Source organism: Nuphar pumila, chromosome 3, assembly GCF_984573655.1.
Source record: "Nuphar pumila chromosome 3, dmNupPumi1.hap1.1, whole genome shotgun sequence".
Lineage (NCBI taxonomy): Eukaryota > Viridiplantae > Streptophyta > Magnoliopsida > Nymphaeales > Nymphaeaceae > Nuphar > Nuphar pumila.
In genome coordinates, this window is record NC_143251.1 from 6423707 (window position 1) to 6440421 (window position 16715).

General features: G+C 36.9%; 1 protein-coding gene across 1 annotated transcript; it reads right to left on the minus strand.

Moving 5' to 3' along the window:
• Positions 1-1228: 1228 nt before the first annotated feature.
• On the minus strand, positions 1229-14595 carry LOC149841767 (cyclic nucleotide-gated ion channel 17-like). The gene is made up of 7 exons (XM_090001157.1): positions 13923-14595; positions 13158-13683; positions 11576-11788; positions 11159-11460; positions 4461-4572; positions 3047-3283; positions 1229-2241 (listed from the first exon to the last, which is right to left on the minus strand). The coding sequence occupies exons 1-7, from the start codon at positions 13949-13951 to the stop codon at positions 1495-1497; spliced, it is 2166 nt and encodes a 721-aa protein (XP_089857283.1). The 5' UTR covers positions 13952-14595; the 3' UTR covers positions 1229-1494.
• Positions 14596-16715: the final 2120 nt, after the last annotated feature.

Genomic DNA, 16715 nt, shown 5'->3' on the forward strand with positions numbered 1-16715 from the left:
TTTATCGAAAAAACTCACCATCGATGAAGTGTCATCGATCTTCTCACTGTTGATGATGTTACCGAAAAAACTCATCATCGATATAGTATCATATATGTATTTACAGAAAAAACACATAGTCGATGAAGTCTCACCCATGCTTTCAGGGTTTTCCACTATCGATGAACCATTGCCGATGAACCGTCGTCGATGAGAGATTTTTGCAAAGTCGAAATATCATTTGAATGTCGTCAGAAGAATTGAGGACCACTGGTTGGAGACAAAAAAACCCAAGGATTGCAAAAATAAGGCATCCACATGCAAATAAGGGTTAGAAAAACAAAACACCATTTATATAGATAATAATTTTACAATTCCATTGTGATACTCGAGAATTTTGCAATATAGGACTTTCACAAGTTTTTAGCAATTTCACAATACTTCATGAGATATTCTTCAAAAATCTCCTAAGGTAAAGGATTTTCTTAATAATTTTTGAAATATTGCAATATCAGTTATGATTTTGCTTATGTGTTTCGCAAGTCCATCAACTTTTAGTGTCGTGACCTTGGAAAATCAAAAATTCGGAGCTACAAAGGGTAAAAGCATTTTAAAAAAATTGAGAACTTGTGAAATTATTCATTTGGCTGATTTGATAAATTATGAGTATTTTTAGAAACGCATCAAATTTGTCATGCACGGTCATTTTCTGATAAATAAACTATACTAAACATATATATACAATTAGATTTCACAATGACAAAACAAACAATGGAATCCACTATTTTTGCTAAAAAACCTCGACAGTTACCATTTTACATGCTGGATGTGGGTTTCAGGTGGAAACAGCTCCCGAGGGAAGGGGGTTCGATTCCATTTCCACGGCAGAGAAACCCAAGGAAGGGGTTGCCGCGGCACCCCATTCCATGACATGCAAACGCCCCCTTAGTGGCTAGATCTATACAAAGAAGTGTGCACCACCGTATGGTATCACGTTATACAATCACCGTATATTTTCCTTTCTTAATATAGCAAGGATAAAAAACATTTTAAACACTAAATATACTAAAATAATGTAAGACATGTCATGACATATAGTGTGTCACCTAAATAACGCGTCCCCGTTACATAGGCCAGCAGAGTCTTTACTCCACCTTATCAAGCAAAAGAAGGAAACCCAAACTCATGTGTTTGGTTGGTAGTTCAAAGGGAAACAACAAAGTGAAACATCAAAGTTTGAAGCAGAACAGGCTGGTAATCTTACGCTCCTCTCCATAACAAACATTGAGAACAAATAAATAAAATTAGCAAGTAAAACTACAAGGTGCCGTGCTCCAGCACATCCAATTTACACGTAACACTACAGGCACCATATCCCAGACCATACACACAAAATACAGGACATAGAAACTTAAAATAAAATTGATCCCTTGTTTAGGGAATCTGAACCATTATTAAGTACCCCCTTCTGATTGGTGGGATCCATCTGGTCAAAATTAAAATGGCAGCAGCTCGTTAATCCTCATCTTCAGCCTCTCTAGAAAAATCAGGTTCATCAGGCTTCTTTAATTTTGGCAACTTTTTAGTTACAGAGACACACTTCTTCTGAGCCCCTCTCCTTGCATTGGCAGCAAACCTTTGAGCAAGCTTGGTGACAGATAGACTCTGCTTTGTATTAGAAGAACTCAATGAGGCTGTCTCGTTATCCTCTTGCATTTGCTCATCCTCTTCCTCTTTTTCTTGCTCCCTCATCATGGTCAAACACTCTTGCATCATGAGCTCCCTCGCCATCTTTCTTTTCTTATAGCTGTGCCACGCAGCCTGTATGAAGCAAGCTGCCCATGTCCTCCAATGATGGGAGTAGAAGCGGAATGTGTGCTGTAATTTCCTACTGTGCAACCGTCTAAACTGGTTAGCGACAAAATTGAGGTCTTCTGCACGTAATGCAAAAGCCTCAACTTCACTCAGTGATTTCACTGTTCTTGTCGAAGATGGAAGATTAACTGTGGATTTAGGAAGCAAGGCCCATGAGAGAAGCTCTTCACCACAGAAATCTCCGGGATTTAAGGTGATAGAGTTGAAGAAGCCAGTTCTTCCTCCATTAGTCGTGGAACTCTCGAGTTGCCCCCGGATGATAAAGAGCATCTCTGTGACAGGGTCGCCCTCACGTACCATGTATGTACGTTCTGTGCTTAAAGAGGAAACCAGGCGCTCACATATGGCATCCAGAAGCTGATCATCCATCTGTGAGAAAAAAGGGACCTGCAAATCCAGAATGTAATAAGGATGCAAATTTTCCAATAAAACAAACCATAGTGATATGACAACTGCAGATGGTCTAAAATCAAGGCACCAGTGCAACGCTCCTGCATGTATTGAGTTAGGTAGCATAACAGGAAGTCACAAACAAAAAAAAAAGGAGAAATCAAAGCATCTACATGAGAGAGAGAGAAACTTTATGACTCGGCAAATCTCATAGAAATGCATAGATATAAAGTGTACAGAAGCATTGCCCCTTGTGATAAAGTACAAGCAGACATCCAAGTGAAAAGAGTTAAGAAGACCCCAGTTGATGCATAGATATAAATTGTACAGAAGCATTGCCCCTTGTGATAAAGTACAAGCAGACATCCAAGTGAAAAGAGTTAAGAAGACCCCAGTTGTGGCTTACAAAAGATTTAACTCTACATGTTCTTCTGCCAAGGTACCCTAATTGTTTGCATCTACTCACTTCATAGTGTTCTTCATCATCTCAAGCAAACACAATAAACTTAGCTTCAGAATTTTAACATTGTTGCAACTACAAAGGTAAGCATCAGGCCACATAAAATCATTGCCAGAAATACCAGAACTGCGACTACCCTGACCCACTCTTCTATTCAAAATATATGTCCAAAACAAGGAAATTTAGTCATTAATAAATTTAGTCCTTAAAGAGAGTGTTGGGAACATGGGAAATCAAAAGCACATGACTGCTATGTTTTGTAATATGAAACAGAACTTTACAAACATGTATGGACTTATATACAGCAAAACTGAATAAATTGATAGATAGAGAAATCCTTACACGTCGAACAAGGTCCAAGCATAAGTGTCGTTGTATGTCTCGACGTAGGTCTGTAGGCAATCCACACAGGATAAACTCTTCATCAACACCTCGTGTTGCTATCCATTTATACTGGACAAACCGCCGGACACGGTCCTGCAGATCTGGAGGTAGCTGGCGATGTGCCATCCACTCCTCAGTGTCCCTTCGTTTGAGCCTCCACTCTTCAAGCCTCACGGTAAGAGATTGCAGATAAGTCTTCAGGAAGAAAAAAAAGTAGTTAGTCGTGATATCTGACTATAAAATTTGTTGGTATCAACTAGAACCAAAAAAAACTTTTAAAGCAGATAATTAACTCTAAATGACTGATAAGAATTTAAGCAAAAAAGATAAGGACCTAATGTTCAACAATATCATAACCATCATCATTATGCAAAAAAGATAGGGACCTAATGTTTAACAATATCATATTCATAACCATCATCATTATGCAAAAAAGATAGGGACCTAATGTTTAACAATATCATATCATACAAAGGGGAATAATATCTGCCAAGGAAGATATCAGTTAAGAGTAACATAAAGCACAATCAAATTAAATATAAACAAGCATTCACTAAATATATAGCTAAAAGCTATCCAATGCCACAATTTCTAAATTGTACCTCATCAAAATCCAAATTTGCATTGAAGTCCAGATCTGGTTGGCTATTTCAGGTATAGAGATGAGAATAACTTTTAAAAAGAAATGGAGATAAAAAAGATCAGTACTAGATTTACTGACCATCACTCCAGGATTTCTTAGTTGCTGAAATAAATAAATAAATAAAGAGTTCAAGAGGCGACACCCCCCCCCACCACCACCACCACCACCAAAAAAAAAAGGGTGTTTGATAGTTATCATAGTGCTCATATGATATTGTAATATTTGTTGAGAATGATCAGTCAAGGCACCCATACCTATTTAGATTGATTAGCATTTTTTATAAAATAAAATCAAACATTACTTTATCACCTGATGTTTGGAGAAGGAATTTGGAGAAAAGATCAGGATAGAGAAAATACGAAAGAAATCATAAACCCAAAAATGAAGATTAAGATGGTAGATATCAACATGACAGCAACAAGAAATCAAGAAACCTTATAGAAACATGAAATGAGGAAAGGATTAAACAACCAGTCCCAATGGCATAGCCAATAATGAAATCGCAATCTTAGCCACACCAATTGAGTTGATCTTCATCAATCAACAAATTGCTAAACATAGATAAAGCAATAAACAAGTCTTAAAAGCCAGCAAAAGTCACATGTCAACTTCTTATCCATGATATAAGCTAAAATAGGGTTCACGCAGTAGCAAAGGGTGCATACTAAACAAATTCACATAGTAATATAAGAAACAACTTGAGTTTTGTGATGATGTCAGAGATAATACCTGCATGTTTCCAATCAAATGCGCGAAGAGAACCAAACCCGATATGCAGATGAGTATGCAAAATGCTGTCTCCCAAATAAAGGTGCTTGTCTGCAAATTCTGCCCATAGGAACTGAAAGATTCACACAATCACAACTGTTCGTTTTTCACTTTTTAAAGTTAGAGCAACTTATCTAGAAAACAGCAGATCTTATTACAATCTCCAAAACTTTAAAGAAGAGAGTAATATGAACACTTACATGAAAAGATCGCACAATTATACTAGTGCATTGTTGTGATACATTAGGGGCACATTTGCAATGGAGGAGAGGCCACCCTCAGCTTTCACCAGGATGAGATGCAAAAGTTGAATCAGGGTATTCAGCTTCCTCTCTGGTATATTTTAGACCATTTGGTCATGAATAGAAATCATGTTTGCAAAGCCTGGGAGAGTTGAACCCTCTGGCAACTTCCTGAAGGGAACAGTAATGTCTCCTCCACTGCAAATGTGGTCTAGATGTCTCTGCTGTGCATGTGTGTTTTTCACATGCTAAAGAAAAGGTTGCTCAAGAGAAGTCACTCAATCCAAATCATGTTTTGGATTAAATGATCCATGAACCATGATAATCACGTCTATTAATCCCAACTATTTAATATGCTTAGACTCATCACCTTCTAGATAGTATCATACTGTCAGTGAATAGGTGTGCTTGCGAAAGTGTGTGCATCATATGCTTGAATAAAGGCATAAAGCTAAAATTGCAAAACCAAATTGATTGTTGCAAGGATGAACTTTTGGATTGTCGCAGGCTCAACAGGTGCAAGGTAACTCCAGCTTACTGCAACAGCTTCTAATAAAACAGCCTTCCAGCACAAATAAGGAATCAAATGATGAAATCCATACTCTGACATTCCTAACATTTCCCTTTATTACTCGATCTATCAGTAAGATCTCTGTTACAAGGATATGCTGTTTTGGCCATGTGTCCCTGGTGACAGAATCAGAGACACTATGTCACGCTACACAATGAGGACATCTACAGCCATTATTTTAATATTTTCAATAGTTTTTAATAATTTTTAAGCATTTTATGTATTAAAATCAAGGTTGTAAGTATCATATCGTTAGCTGTATCGTTCGGTCTCAAATTAAGACCGTATCGTAAATTTTAAATAAAAAAATCCAAAAAATACAAAAAAAAAATCAAGAAAATCAGAAAAATAGCAAAAATCTAAAAAAATCATATCACACGAAACAATGATGAATTGCACAAAATACAACCATAACATCACATATGAAGCATTTATGTCTCTATGAGCTGCATGAGACATCATCAACCATCTCACAAGAACAATGCAAAATATTAAATATTTTGCAATTAAGAACATGCCACAACTCATACTTTCATATTACACAAACAAAAATATTATGGCAACAATTGCACTCGATTTTCAATCGGTTTCTACTCATTACTTGAGTGCTCCATTGTCATGCCAGATCATCTGATGCCGTCATTGTTATAGGAATGTGGAGCCTGATTTTTACCTTGATATAAATCTTTAATTTTCGCGTATTTTTTGAAGAGTGGCTTTGTAATTTTATTCATAATAAAAATTTTTACCTTAACCCATTTTCTTGAGTGAAAAAATGGTGAAAATGCATTTTTTTTACCTTAACCCACTTCTTTGGGTAAAAAAACGATGAAAATGCACTTCTAATGGCCTCTAGACAAATGGAGAAGTTGACCCTCAAAAGGTATTTAAAACTCAAAATGAAAAAAAGTAACTTTCGGCCTTTTTAAAGTGCGTTGAAGGTGTATCAGCATAATACAAGGGTGTATTGTACGATACACCCAATACGGGTACAGTACACTTGTATCGCAACACGAGTGTGTATCGTATCGCAAAACCCAAAGTAACGATATGTATCGTACAATATGGTACGATACTTACAACACTGGTTAAAATATTAAAAATTTGTTTGCAGAAATGCTCACTGTTTTCAAAGGTTTCATTTGCAGCAATTGTATGATATTCACTAGTATATCCGATCAAACGAGATCAAAGAATCAAAGGTAAGAAGATCTTCTTGACTCACCGACTTGGAATTGAATGAGTTTGCTAACCTCTATTATGTAACCCTCCTCCCTTAGTTCTCTTATGCCCTAGCAAAGCCTTGTTGCTTAGAAGGGCTTGTGTTTGGTGAGGAGCATCAGGTTGGTTGAATAGCTTACTACCCAACACCAACCGATGTATCCTCATCTCGTATTTAAAAAAAGTAAAAAATAAATAAATTGATCTTGTATGTTAGGTCATACTGGTATCTTTGTGACAGAAAGATATATGTAGCATTAGCACCCCAGATCCTGTCAAAATGTAGAAATAAATGAATATTGAATGGATGAAAAGCTTGTAAAAAGTTTTGTGTTATAAAGCATGCAAATTTTGAGAAACACACTATGATTCCATGGTCTGGAGCAAGGTTGCCAGACTAGGAAGCGGAAGCGGAAAACGATCCAGGAAACAGAAGGGAGAAGCGATGCATTTTAAAATGTATAGGAAGCGAGAAGTGAGGAATAAAAAAAAACAATGTAAGAATTGAGTGTGAATCAAAATGGAATGCAAATGAAAACTAAAATAAAAGTGATTATTGTTAAATTTCATGATTTTTTAATGTAAGAATTAAATTTTTAACAAAATCTAAAAATGATGACTGTCAATTTAGAGAAATCACATGGAAGTGAAAAGCATGAGACAAAACACATAAAAAATATAAAAAGTAGAGTAAGAGAACATATAAGAAGAATAAATGAAGTGTGTAGAAAGCATAGAAAAAGCGTGAGAGAATCGAGATTCTCATCAAGTTTCGGAAGCAAGGAGTAGCATGCTTCCGAAGCGAGTTTTCAGGAAGCGAGCTTCTCACTTATCTAAGAAGCTTCCAGTAACTCTGGTCTGAAGGCTCAATGACTTGATGTTGGGTCAAGAGCAAGGAATGCTATTGAAGTGATCAGGCAGACTGAATTATTGAATTTGTTGAATCAACTTATCAAGCCAAGTCTTACAGGATTCTGCATATGCTTGAGAATCTTTAGACCATCAACTTAGACCTTCCTACACTAAAAGCCACATCAAGCAAGTGTTGATCAAGCCAACTTCAAAGTTTGACTCTGAGTAGGCACCTGAAGCGGCAAGCGGTGTTGTCAGTATCGGTGTGTATCGACCTGAATTGGCTGTTACGTATTGTATTGCCAGGAAATTGATACGATACTGACTTGAATCGGCTATCTTTTAATAAATGTAAAAAAATAGCTTAAAATTATTATTATTTTTATTTTAATGGCTTTAACGTGTGTCACGTTTCGATTGACACATAATATTTTTTAATTATTTTTGGCCGATTCAGAGAATCGGTATCGGCCAATTGACCTGAATCGTTGGTCAAACAATACAGGTCCGATTCCGATACTGACAACATTGGGTAAGCCACTCTGCCAATGACCCTTAAATTTTGCCAGGGCTGACTCGGCCAATATTTACAGAATCTAAGAAACTCTTACATGTCCATCAAACAATTCTCTCAAGTCTCTGACCAAGTTAGTCTAGACTCGATCACTCTGGTTTAAGTTATCTACAGAAATTATTTGATTATTTATAGACATATATGTTGTTTGACTCGACATAAGTTGTGAGTCCTCACTCACATCAAGGTCTTTCTAGTTTGTACAGTTGCTTTTCATTTTTTTGTTTTGATGTCCCACGATTAGCCCTGAAATCCATAAAGCAGAAGAATTTACCCTCAGTCAACCATATCCCCTCAACAAGAAGCAATTTCAGACTGTAGACAGAACATCCCAAAATACCAGTATATCCTTTAGGGTCTGAATACTTTTGGAAGTATGAAATCATGAGATTGATTGATATGCATTGGAATAGCCATGTTCCTATGAATTTTCATCAGGAATCTAGTTTTTCCTTTTACCTTTTTTCTAAATGATGTTGGTCACACATTAATGTAAACTAATGGCTGCCATAGAGATGGAGAGCCATCTGCAACCATCCTCTTTAACTCTTATTACAAAGGGTGCCATCACAGAGTATGGGAACCTTTATATAGCTACCAGCATTTATGAAATTGGAGAACATGCCTGAACATCCCATGTCCAAGGGGGGTTAGCGTAGTCGTGCATTTGGTGGGAAAAGAAAAAAATGACAATATGTTTTTCACTATTGACAGTTCCATTTGTTTTTACTTTTGTCTACTATGCATTCAAGAACATATACTTTTCAGATAATCATTTCCACAAAAAACAGAAAATCATTCTATATTTTCAACTGAGCCAATTGCCCCAAGTTTGAAACATGTAGGTTGACATCATCATATCCTGACATGTTTAAACAATAAGGTTATCTTATCAGATCCATGAAGCCTTTGCAAACATGATATGGATGTTTCCTATCATTGTGCATGGTGGTATAGTGTCTCTGCAGGGGACCTATGATTTCCCCCTCTCCTTGGTGATGATGAAATATCAGTCACCTCTCGGCCCTTGACTTCAATTTCTTTTTTATGGCATTACAATTGCAGTTGTTTTCTTCCCCATGTCTTGAAAGATCAGGAATTTCATACTAACCAGTGTTGTTAAAGGTGTGCTTTTTACGCTTCGCTCCGAAAACTAACCCCAAAGCGCAATAAAAGTGCATGCTAATGAAGCATGCACTTTTTTGACAAATCTGTACGCTTTTTTGTGCCTTGAGCTTTGAAGGCAAAGCAAACGTTTCACTTTATAAAGTTTTTTCATTTTTCACTCGAAGGAAAAAACAAAAAAGATGCCCTATGTACCTCAGTACCTCTCTAAGTCTCTAACATCGGGCAGTAGGGTTAGGGTAGGACTGTTTAGTCAAGAAAAGGTAATAGCAAAGGAGCTCCTTCTCACCAGAGAGCCCCATCGATCGCCAGCTACTCATCCTAATCGATGAACTTGTGATCCACTCCTCCCACTCCCTCTTCTTCAACTCCCTCCAATCAAGATTTGAGAGGGTTCGACATCGATTTCAGGCTCGCCGACGACCCGAAGCTCGCATTGCAGCTGCACGGGCAGTACCTCTATGATCGGCTCTGTGATTAATATACCTTATATTGTTTATTATTTTTTGCCCTTAACTTGTTGGTTAGGCACAATTATGATGCAAATGTTCATGTTATTATTTTTCAATGTCATAATTTCACTTTTTATTAAAAAAAATTGTATTTTGAATAATTGTGTGTGAAGCATACACTTTTTACGCTTTGAAGTGTACACCTTGCTTTAAGGAGGCCTAACACTTTGCTCGCTTTTTAGCTTTTAACAACACTGATCTTAACAATATCATTATCACCATCATTATGATGCACAGAGAAAAAGTGTTGTATTTTTCAAAAACAAAAGGTATAGACTTCTAGCTCTCATACCTCAGAAAACAACTTTCCAATTCTGAAAAAAATGGAAGGCACAACTGTATGCACAAGCATATTTAATGTTCAGGGTATTCTCATCAGACTGTTGAGCCTTTTCCAAATATGGGTATGTATCATTTCCATCCATTAGGCATTATATCAAATATATGCTCAGTCCTCAACAAATTACAGTCTACATCAATACAATACAGAACACCAGACAAAGCAAAAGGCAACTCAGAACACCAACCTTGACACATCAACTGAATGCCAACTAATAGCATGAAGCTGATTCTATATTGAAAACAATGTGCAATTTACATATACCCCTGGAGGGCGTTTGATTGGAACCTTGACATATGTTTTGGATAAAAGATAAATTTTCTATGCTTTTTAAATTTTCCATGCTTTACAAGCTCTCCCCACTTGGTAAATTTTTTTCTAGATCACATATATGCCAGTTGTGATGCTTGTGGTTGTAATTTGTGGACTAAATAAAATTGGGTATTATCTAATTTTATTAAAAATTCATTCCTCCAAAAATTGTGTAACCACTCTCTTAGCTTTGTTTTCTTCCAAATTTCATTTATATTTGTCTGCACGCTATCTGATTTCATTGCTATCATCAATATCAATACAACAACAACTACGCCTTCATCCCAAAAAAAATGGGGTCGGCGATATGAACCAAAAAAGAAAATCATTTCGGGTCTTCCACATGAATCCTTCTCCTCCAATCATTTTTATCCAATGCCATGTCCTCGGTGAGGTTCAAAGCATTCATATCCTTTCTTATCATCTCCATCCAAGTCTTCTTAGGCCTACCCCGACCTCTTTTAACTAATATATTATCCCATTTCTCCATCCTTCTAACTGGAGTATCATTAGGCCTTCGCCGAATATGTCCAAACCACCGTAAACGATTCTCTCTCATCTTATTTTCAATGGATGCAACGCCTACCTTATTACGTATCTCCCCATTTTGAATCTTATCTTTTATTGTATTTCCACACATCCATCTAAGCATACGCATCTCAGCTACACTCATTTTTTGAATATGATGTCTCTTGACAGCCCAACATTCCGTACCATATAGTAAAGCGGGCCTAATTGTCGTCCTATAAAACTTTCCCTGGATATAGAAATACACATCTCAGCTATCATCAATATCAATAAGTGAAAAAAATGTAACCATACTTTAACTGTGTATGGGAGTAAGAGAAATAATCATAAACATTTAGATGGTTTTCTCTGGATATAGAAATGTTCAGACATGAAATTCTACCTTAGTTGCTGCAGGCCCCACCAAAGACAATAAAAGTATTTCTCAAGAAACCTCGTTGAGACAATATTATTGCTCAAAGCATTCGCAAAAATGCCATAATTGAATGTGATGCTGCTGTTACTAGGATCACAATTAGCAAACACTTGTGTAGTAGTTGCCCAAGTATTACGATCAATATCATCAGATGTCTTACAGTCTAAAAATTTAAGCTTGCACACAAAAGCACCCTCACTCATGCATTCGTTCTTCCAGCATGTTGTCTGTCGCCCAATAGAAAGCAGATACCAAGATGCTCCCAAAACCTGCATGCCAGATAATAATATTTTCAATACATTGGCTTAGCTCAAATTAGCACAATTAAGGAATCAAAATATCACAAAAAGTAAAGAAAACAGAAGTTTCTGATATCATACATACATGACTGGCAATCATATAAAGAAGCAGATTATAAGCAGCCCCTGCCCAAGCAGTCTTTGTAACAACACCAGTGGCTTTGACAATTTGAGCACTTAATGGGAAAATCAAATATAGTCTGGGAAGATACTGGAACAGAACAATCAAAGCCAGTGCATTATTGGTCTGATCAGCATTGGAGTTTTTCGCTGTAGGTATAACAAACCAGATGACTATCTGCACAGTGATGTTTTGGATGGTCAGCCTAGGTAAAACCTTAGTTCAAATAAAATATGAATATGGCTTCAGAAAGAAAAAAAATATATAAACATGTACTCAGGGTGCATTTCATCAAAGACAACAAGCTCCATCTCAAAGAATTGACAGGTCAGATTAGAAATAATCCTTGAAAGCAAAATCATCATGCAACTAGCAGCATACAAATTCGGTAAACCCATGGAAGTGCTTCAGAAAGCCAAAAAAATTGCTACATACATGGGGTTCAAAATAATAAAAGTTACTTTGAATAGTACATTAATCCAACTTTGTATTCTCAGTGCACCTAATGCCTACTTGAAATTTCTTGTTGAAGAATGAATAGTACTCTTTCTATATCTTCCCTGAATCTATTGAATTTTAATTCAAATATTTTGTGCTTATTTAAATTTATTGAATATAATTTCAAATTGTATCCAAGTTGTATTAAGATCATTCTTCCACATTATTATATTCAAATGTTAAATAGTTATAATTGTTGTGAAATATTGTGAAACGGTTCAAAAATCAATACAATGTATGAGTTATGCTTTTGTGGCATTCCCACATGAAATGGGTTGTCAGCCAAGAACTCATGCTTTCATGCAAGATCGTACAGCGAAATTACATGAGCATGCTCCACTAGGACAAGTTCCAATTGATAGGCAGCCAAACCATGATGAAGTTGAGCAGCAAGACCAACAGGCCAGAGGAAATATGTCCTACTACTAAGCATGACAAAATGCAGAAGCGGTCCGACCTTCTTATTATCCATTAATCTAAATCATCAACATGGATGGCGAGCTAGCTGATACCTAAGAAGAAAAAAAAATCCAAATATATAATCACGTATTCAAACATTTCGTTGATATGTAGCAAAGGTGAGAGAAAACAGAGTACCCGCACATACCCACATAGATAGCATGCTATTGAGAAATATGGGATTGTATTACAAACCATTTCTTTGTAATGCAAAGAACCCACTAAAGATCGAGGACAGTCAAACAACCCAAAATATTTTATAGAAAGATATGGCTTTTCTCAGATGAAACGAAAAAATTGGCTCATGCACCAGGACAAAGATTTTTCATTCCTTAACAGGAAATATATTTGGCCATAAAAGAGGGATCAAGTGGAATAGAATGGACCGAACAGTAGAGTTGTGGAAAATCTAGTTTTTTCCATATTATGACACCATGTGATATGGCTTCCATGGTCTTCTGACATGAGCAGCCAAGAATCGAGAATTGACTGCGTTCAAACCACATATTTTCTTGTTGTGGTGTAGTGATATCATGCTCTTGTATCATACGAATAATTTTCATTCCTATATGAGTTTTGGGAAGTATACCTGAGGAAGAGGCAGTGTTGCAAGGAGATCTATAAAGAAATCGGATTTCAAGTATCTCACAGCAATCTTTTTGGGATCCATGACAAGCTCACCCCTCCCAAACACGCGCGAACTTGGCGCTACATATGCAGTTCGAAACTTAATCAGCATGTGAAAGAAATAGAACATGTCTGCAATCGTTCTGAAGATGGTGACGACAATGCCCAGATTTAAGTCAGTCTCCATGCACGGCGACTGTGTTCTTACTGATGGAAGGTAAAAATAGAGTGGGTCGAGAAAAAGAGCCACCAAACACGACATGAGAAAAATATTGTTCCACATGAGAACGAGTTCGCTGCCGGGATCGAAGATGCGCTTCCTCCATGGCTGTTGGTCCTCCGCAAAGGCCTTCGACTTGAAGGCGGATGCCAAACCCCTTGGTTTCAGGAACGACGTCGAAGCCACAAAAGCATTATTAACTTTTGCCGTGCTCGGTGCATTACCTTTCTCCCAGGAGAGCTTAGAATTCTTCTCAGAAGGATAAAACCTGGCACAAAGAAACCCATCCGCAACTCACAACCACATGGATTTTTACGAAAAAACAACCAATAATACTAAACAAACCTGAATCTTAAGTGATGAAGTCTAAAAAATTGCACAATTCAATAAAAAACCAACACAAAATACTAATTCAAACAGTCAATTTGATCGAGAGTCCGCCCAACAACGACACCAAACACTACGAGGAAATCATTCACTATAAATAGAATCCACGAATGCCATTACCTCACGAGTTTCTCGCTATTGAACTCCATACCACCAACTGATCAAGCGTCATGCATCACTCTCCTCCGGATTCGATTCCGAGCCCGATGACAGCCCAATCCGACGCTCCCCAACTTCGCGAAACCATCGCTACCACTCCAAAAGTGAATCAGACCGATCGATAATTGCTCCCAATCTTTCTCCCTTTCTTCGAAAATCGACGAGCAAGCAAGATCATCAAAACAACATTTTCATGAGACTTAGATCGTCGAGACAACTTGATCAATCAAAACCAACTTCTATCATTCTCCAAACGACCAAGAAAACCATCGACGATCTTCTCCGATTTCCACCAACCGATCAACTTGAAGGTCAAGCTAAGATCTTGCTAAAAACCACCAAAAAAACAAATACGGAATCGAAAGAGAAGACCGCGTCTGCTCTCTAATCTTTCTTTTACCAAATCAAAGCCCGATCGAATACTTGAGATAAAAGGTACAAAGAAAAAGAGAACAATCAACTAATAATAAACAAGGGAGATCTAGAAACAAGGAAACAAGTGAAACAGAAGAATAATCTCTCTATGGTTTCCTTCTCCCCCAACCGTTCAATTGGGGCAATTTTTTCTTGCAATATTTTCTTTTTTCTTTCCGGAGTTGAGTTCTAGTGTTTGCAGTTTGCACACAGACGACTTGAGTCGTGACTGGCACTCCTTTTATTAAATATATTTTCAGAAATCACGGGGAGGGAATTTAGCTTGCTTTTTTTTACTTTTTACTTGCTTCTCTAGTTGACCGGATATAATTCCCAAAAATAAAGTCGTTTAAATTATTTACGGAATGTTAGAATGTATCGAGCTTTTTACCCAAAATATTCTTTCCCGTCTTTGTACCTGTGGATGTGTCAATAGGATATGAGAGGCTTGATTTATGGCGTGCTATCAGTTGTCATAGCACTGGCCTTTTTTTTTTAATTGCAGCGGCTTGGTTAGTGGTGAATGGTGGGCGCTGATCACCGTTAGAGCTTACCATGCTTTTGCATTTTAGCGACGAAAAGTGCTAAAGGAGATTTTTTCGCACCGACCTTACCTAATGACAGAAAAGCCCTTGGACCACGAATTTGTTCACAAGTCTGTCTATCGGATGAAGAAAGCAAGAAAATTGAGTGCTTGACAAAGATTCAGATCACTCCCTCCACGATATATATAGTCCTTTTTTTTTTTTTTTTTAAGAGGTCGGGGTTAAGCAAGCTGGGGTTATACATAACCCTACCAAATTACAAAAATATGTAAATTAAGGTAACTAGAATATGTAAACTAGCAAAATATGTAAAATGGTATGCACCGAGATTCTAATAGATTTTTTATTTTTTCCTAAAATTTCACCATATGAATGTGATTTAGATGTTTGATTTTATAGAAATTGGTTTTTAGATCATCTGATTAAGATGTATAAGAAAGATCTTTTAAGGCTTAAAAATCAATTTATCAGAATTTTCATAAATATTTAAGCATATAAAATCATATTTCTTTATCTGATTACGATGATCCATTAGCTGGTTTCAAGCAAATGGATCAAGTGGAATGCATATTTAAGGTTAGATCTGCAAAAAAAAACTATGAAAATCTTGGTTCATACTAGCTTACATATTTTGCTGGTTTACCTGTTTCAGTTTCGCTAGACATTCAAAGCGTCAGGTTGAATTGGTAGAATAAGATTTTTCTTATTCAAACAATCATAAAGTGCAAAAAAAAAAAATACAAAAAAAAACAAGAAAAGTCGATTCAACCTTGTTCCAGCTCATGAATCAGGTCAATTCATCCTGGCTCTACAAATTCAAGTTTAAACTGACTATTTTTTACTCAATTTGATCTTGAACCAAATCGATTTGGGGCTTATTTGATTCCAATCAACGGATTCAGGCAGATTCTATTCGATTTGGATCTTAATAACAATGAGTTTTCCTTTACCATTACCTTGTTAATTTCCTAATCATCCAGGACCTCTGACCCATGATGCTTGCCTTGACCCATAAGTACTGTCATCGTCACTTCACATATATGCAGTACGGGAGAAATGGGGAACCAAAAAGAGCAGACGAATGGGTTAAAGGGGTTTTGGATTTTGGATTTTGGATTTTGTCAACGCTGGTAGGGTCCACCCCAGGTTTTGCCGTACGTGGGGCCTACACGTAGCAATCCTGAACGCATGTCTATGCCGATCAAACTGAGATTGAAAGATGTGATTTTTCGGATGGCGAAGGCAACTTTGTTGGAAAGCAGGTTTTTGGCCTTTTATTGAGGTAACACAAAATCTGATTTTTCCTTTATTGCGTTTTTTTTAAAACTCAAATTTCAAAAAAAAAAAAAATACTCCTTAAGTCATAACTTTGTTTATTCTCTCTCTCTCTCAATTGCTTTGGTACAGGTAGGATGAGCAACCACAGTTGAAAATTCAAAAGCTGTGATTATTTGTCACGGGTTAATCTTATCATTAAGATTCAAGAGAAAAATACATCGAGGGCATGCTTGCAACTGTCTCAGGAAAATGAACTTGAGAAAGTGCGAGAATCCCCTTCTTGAGAAAGGGCACATGGCCATACTTGCAACTTTCTTATTCAGGAAAAATGGGCATGTACATTCTCAACTGATATGTGGATTCTCAGCCTACACTTTCTCTAGTGTGCAAGCACTTTAGAAAGTGGCTGGGTTCACCATCCCTTTCTCAAAAAACTTGAGAAAGTACACTTTCTCAGGTGCTTGCAAACTCGCTTTAAATGAGAATCATAATAATAACTTGCACATTGTCATGTTTG

Excerpts from the sequence above, each read along its gene's own strand:
- LOC149841767 (XM_090001157.1), bottom strand. The coding sequence starts at position 13,951 with ATGGAGTTCAATAGCGAGAAACTCGTGAG. Across the intron at positions 13,684-13,922 it reads AATAGCGAGAAACTCGTGAG|GTTTTATCCTTCTGAGAAGA; the intron begins GTAATGGCATTC and ends TCTTTGTGCCAG. Across the intron at positions 11,461-11,575 it reads TTTATATGATTGCCAGTCAT|GTTTTGGGAGCATCTTGGTA; the intron begins GTATGTATGATA and ends TCTGGCATGCAG.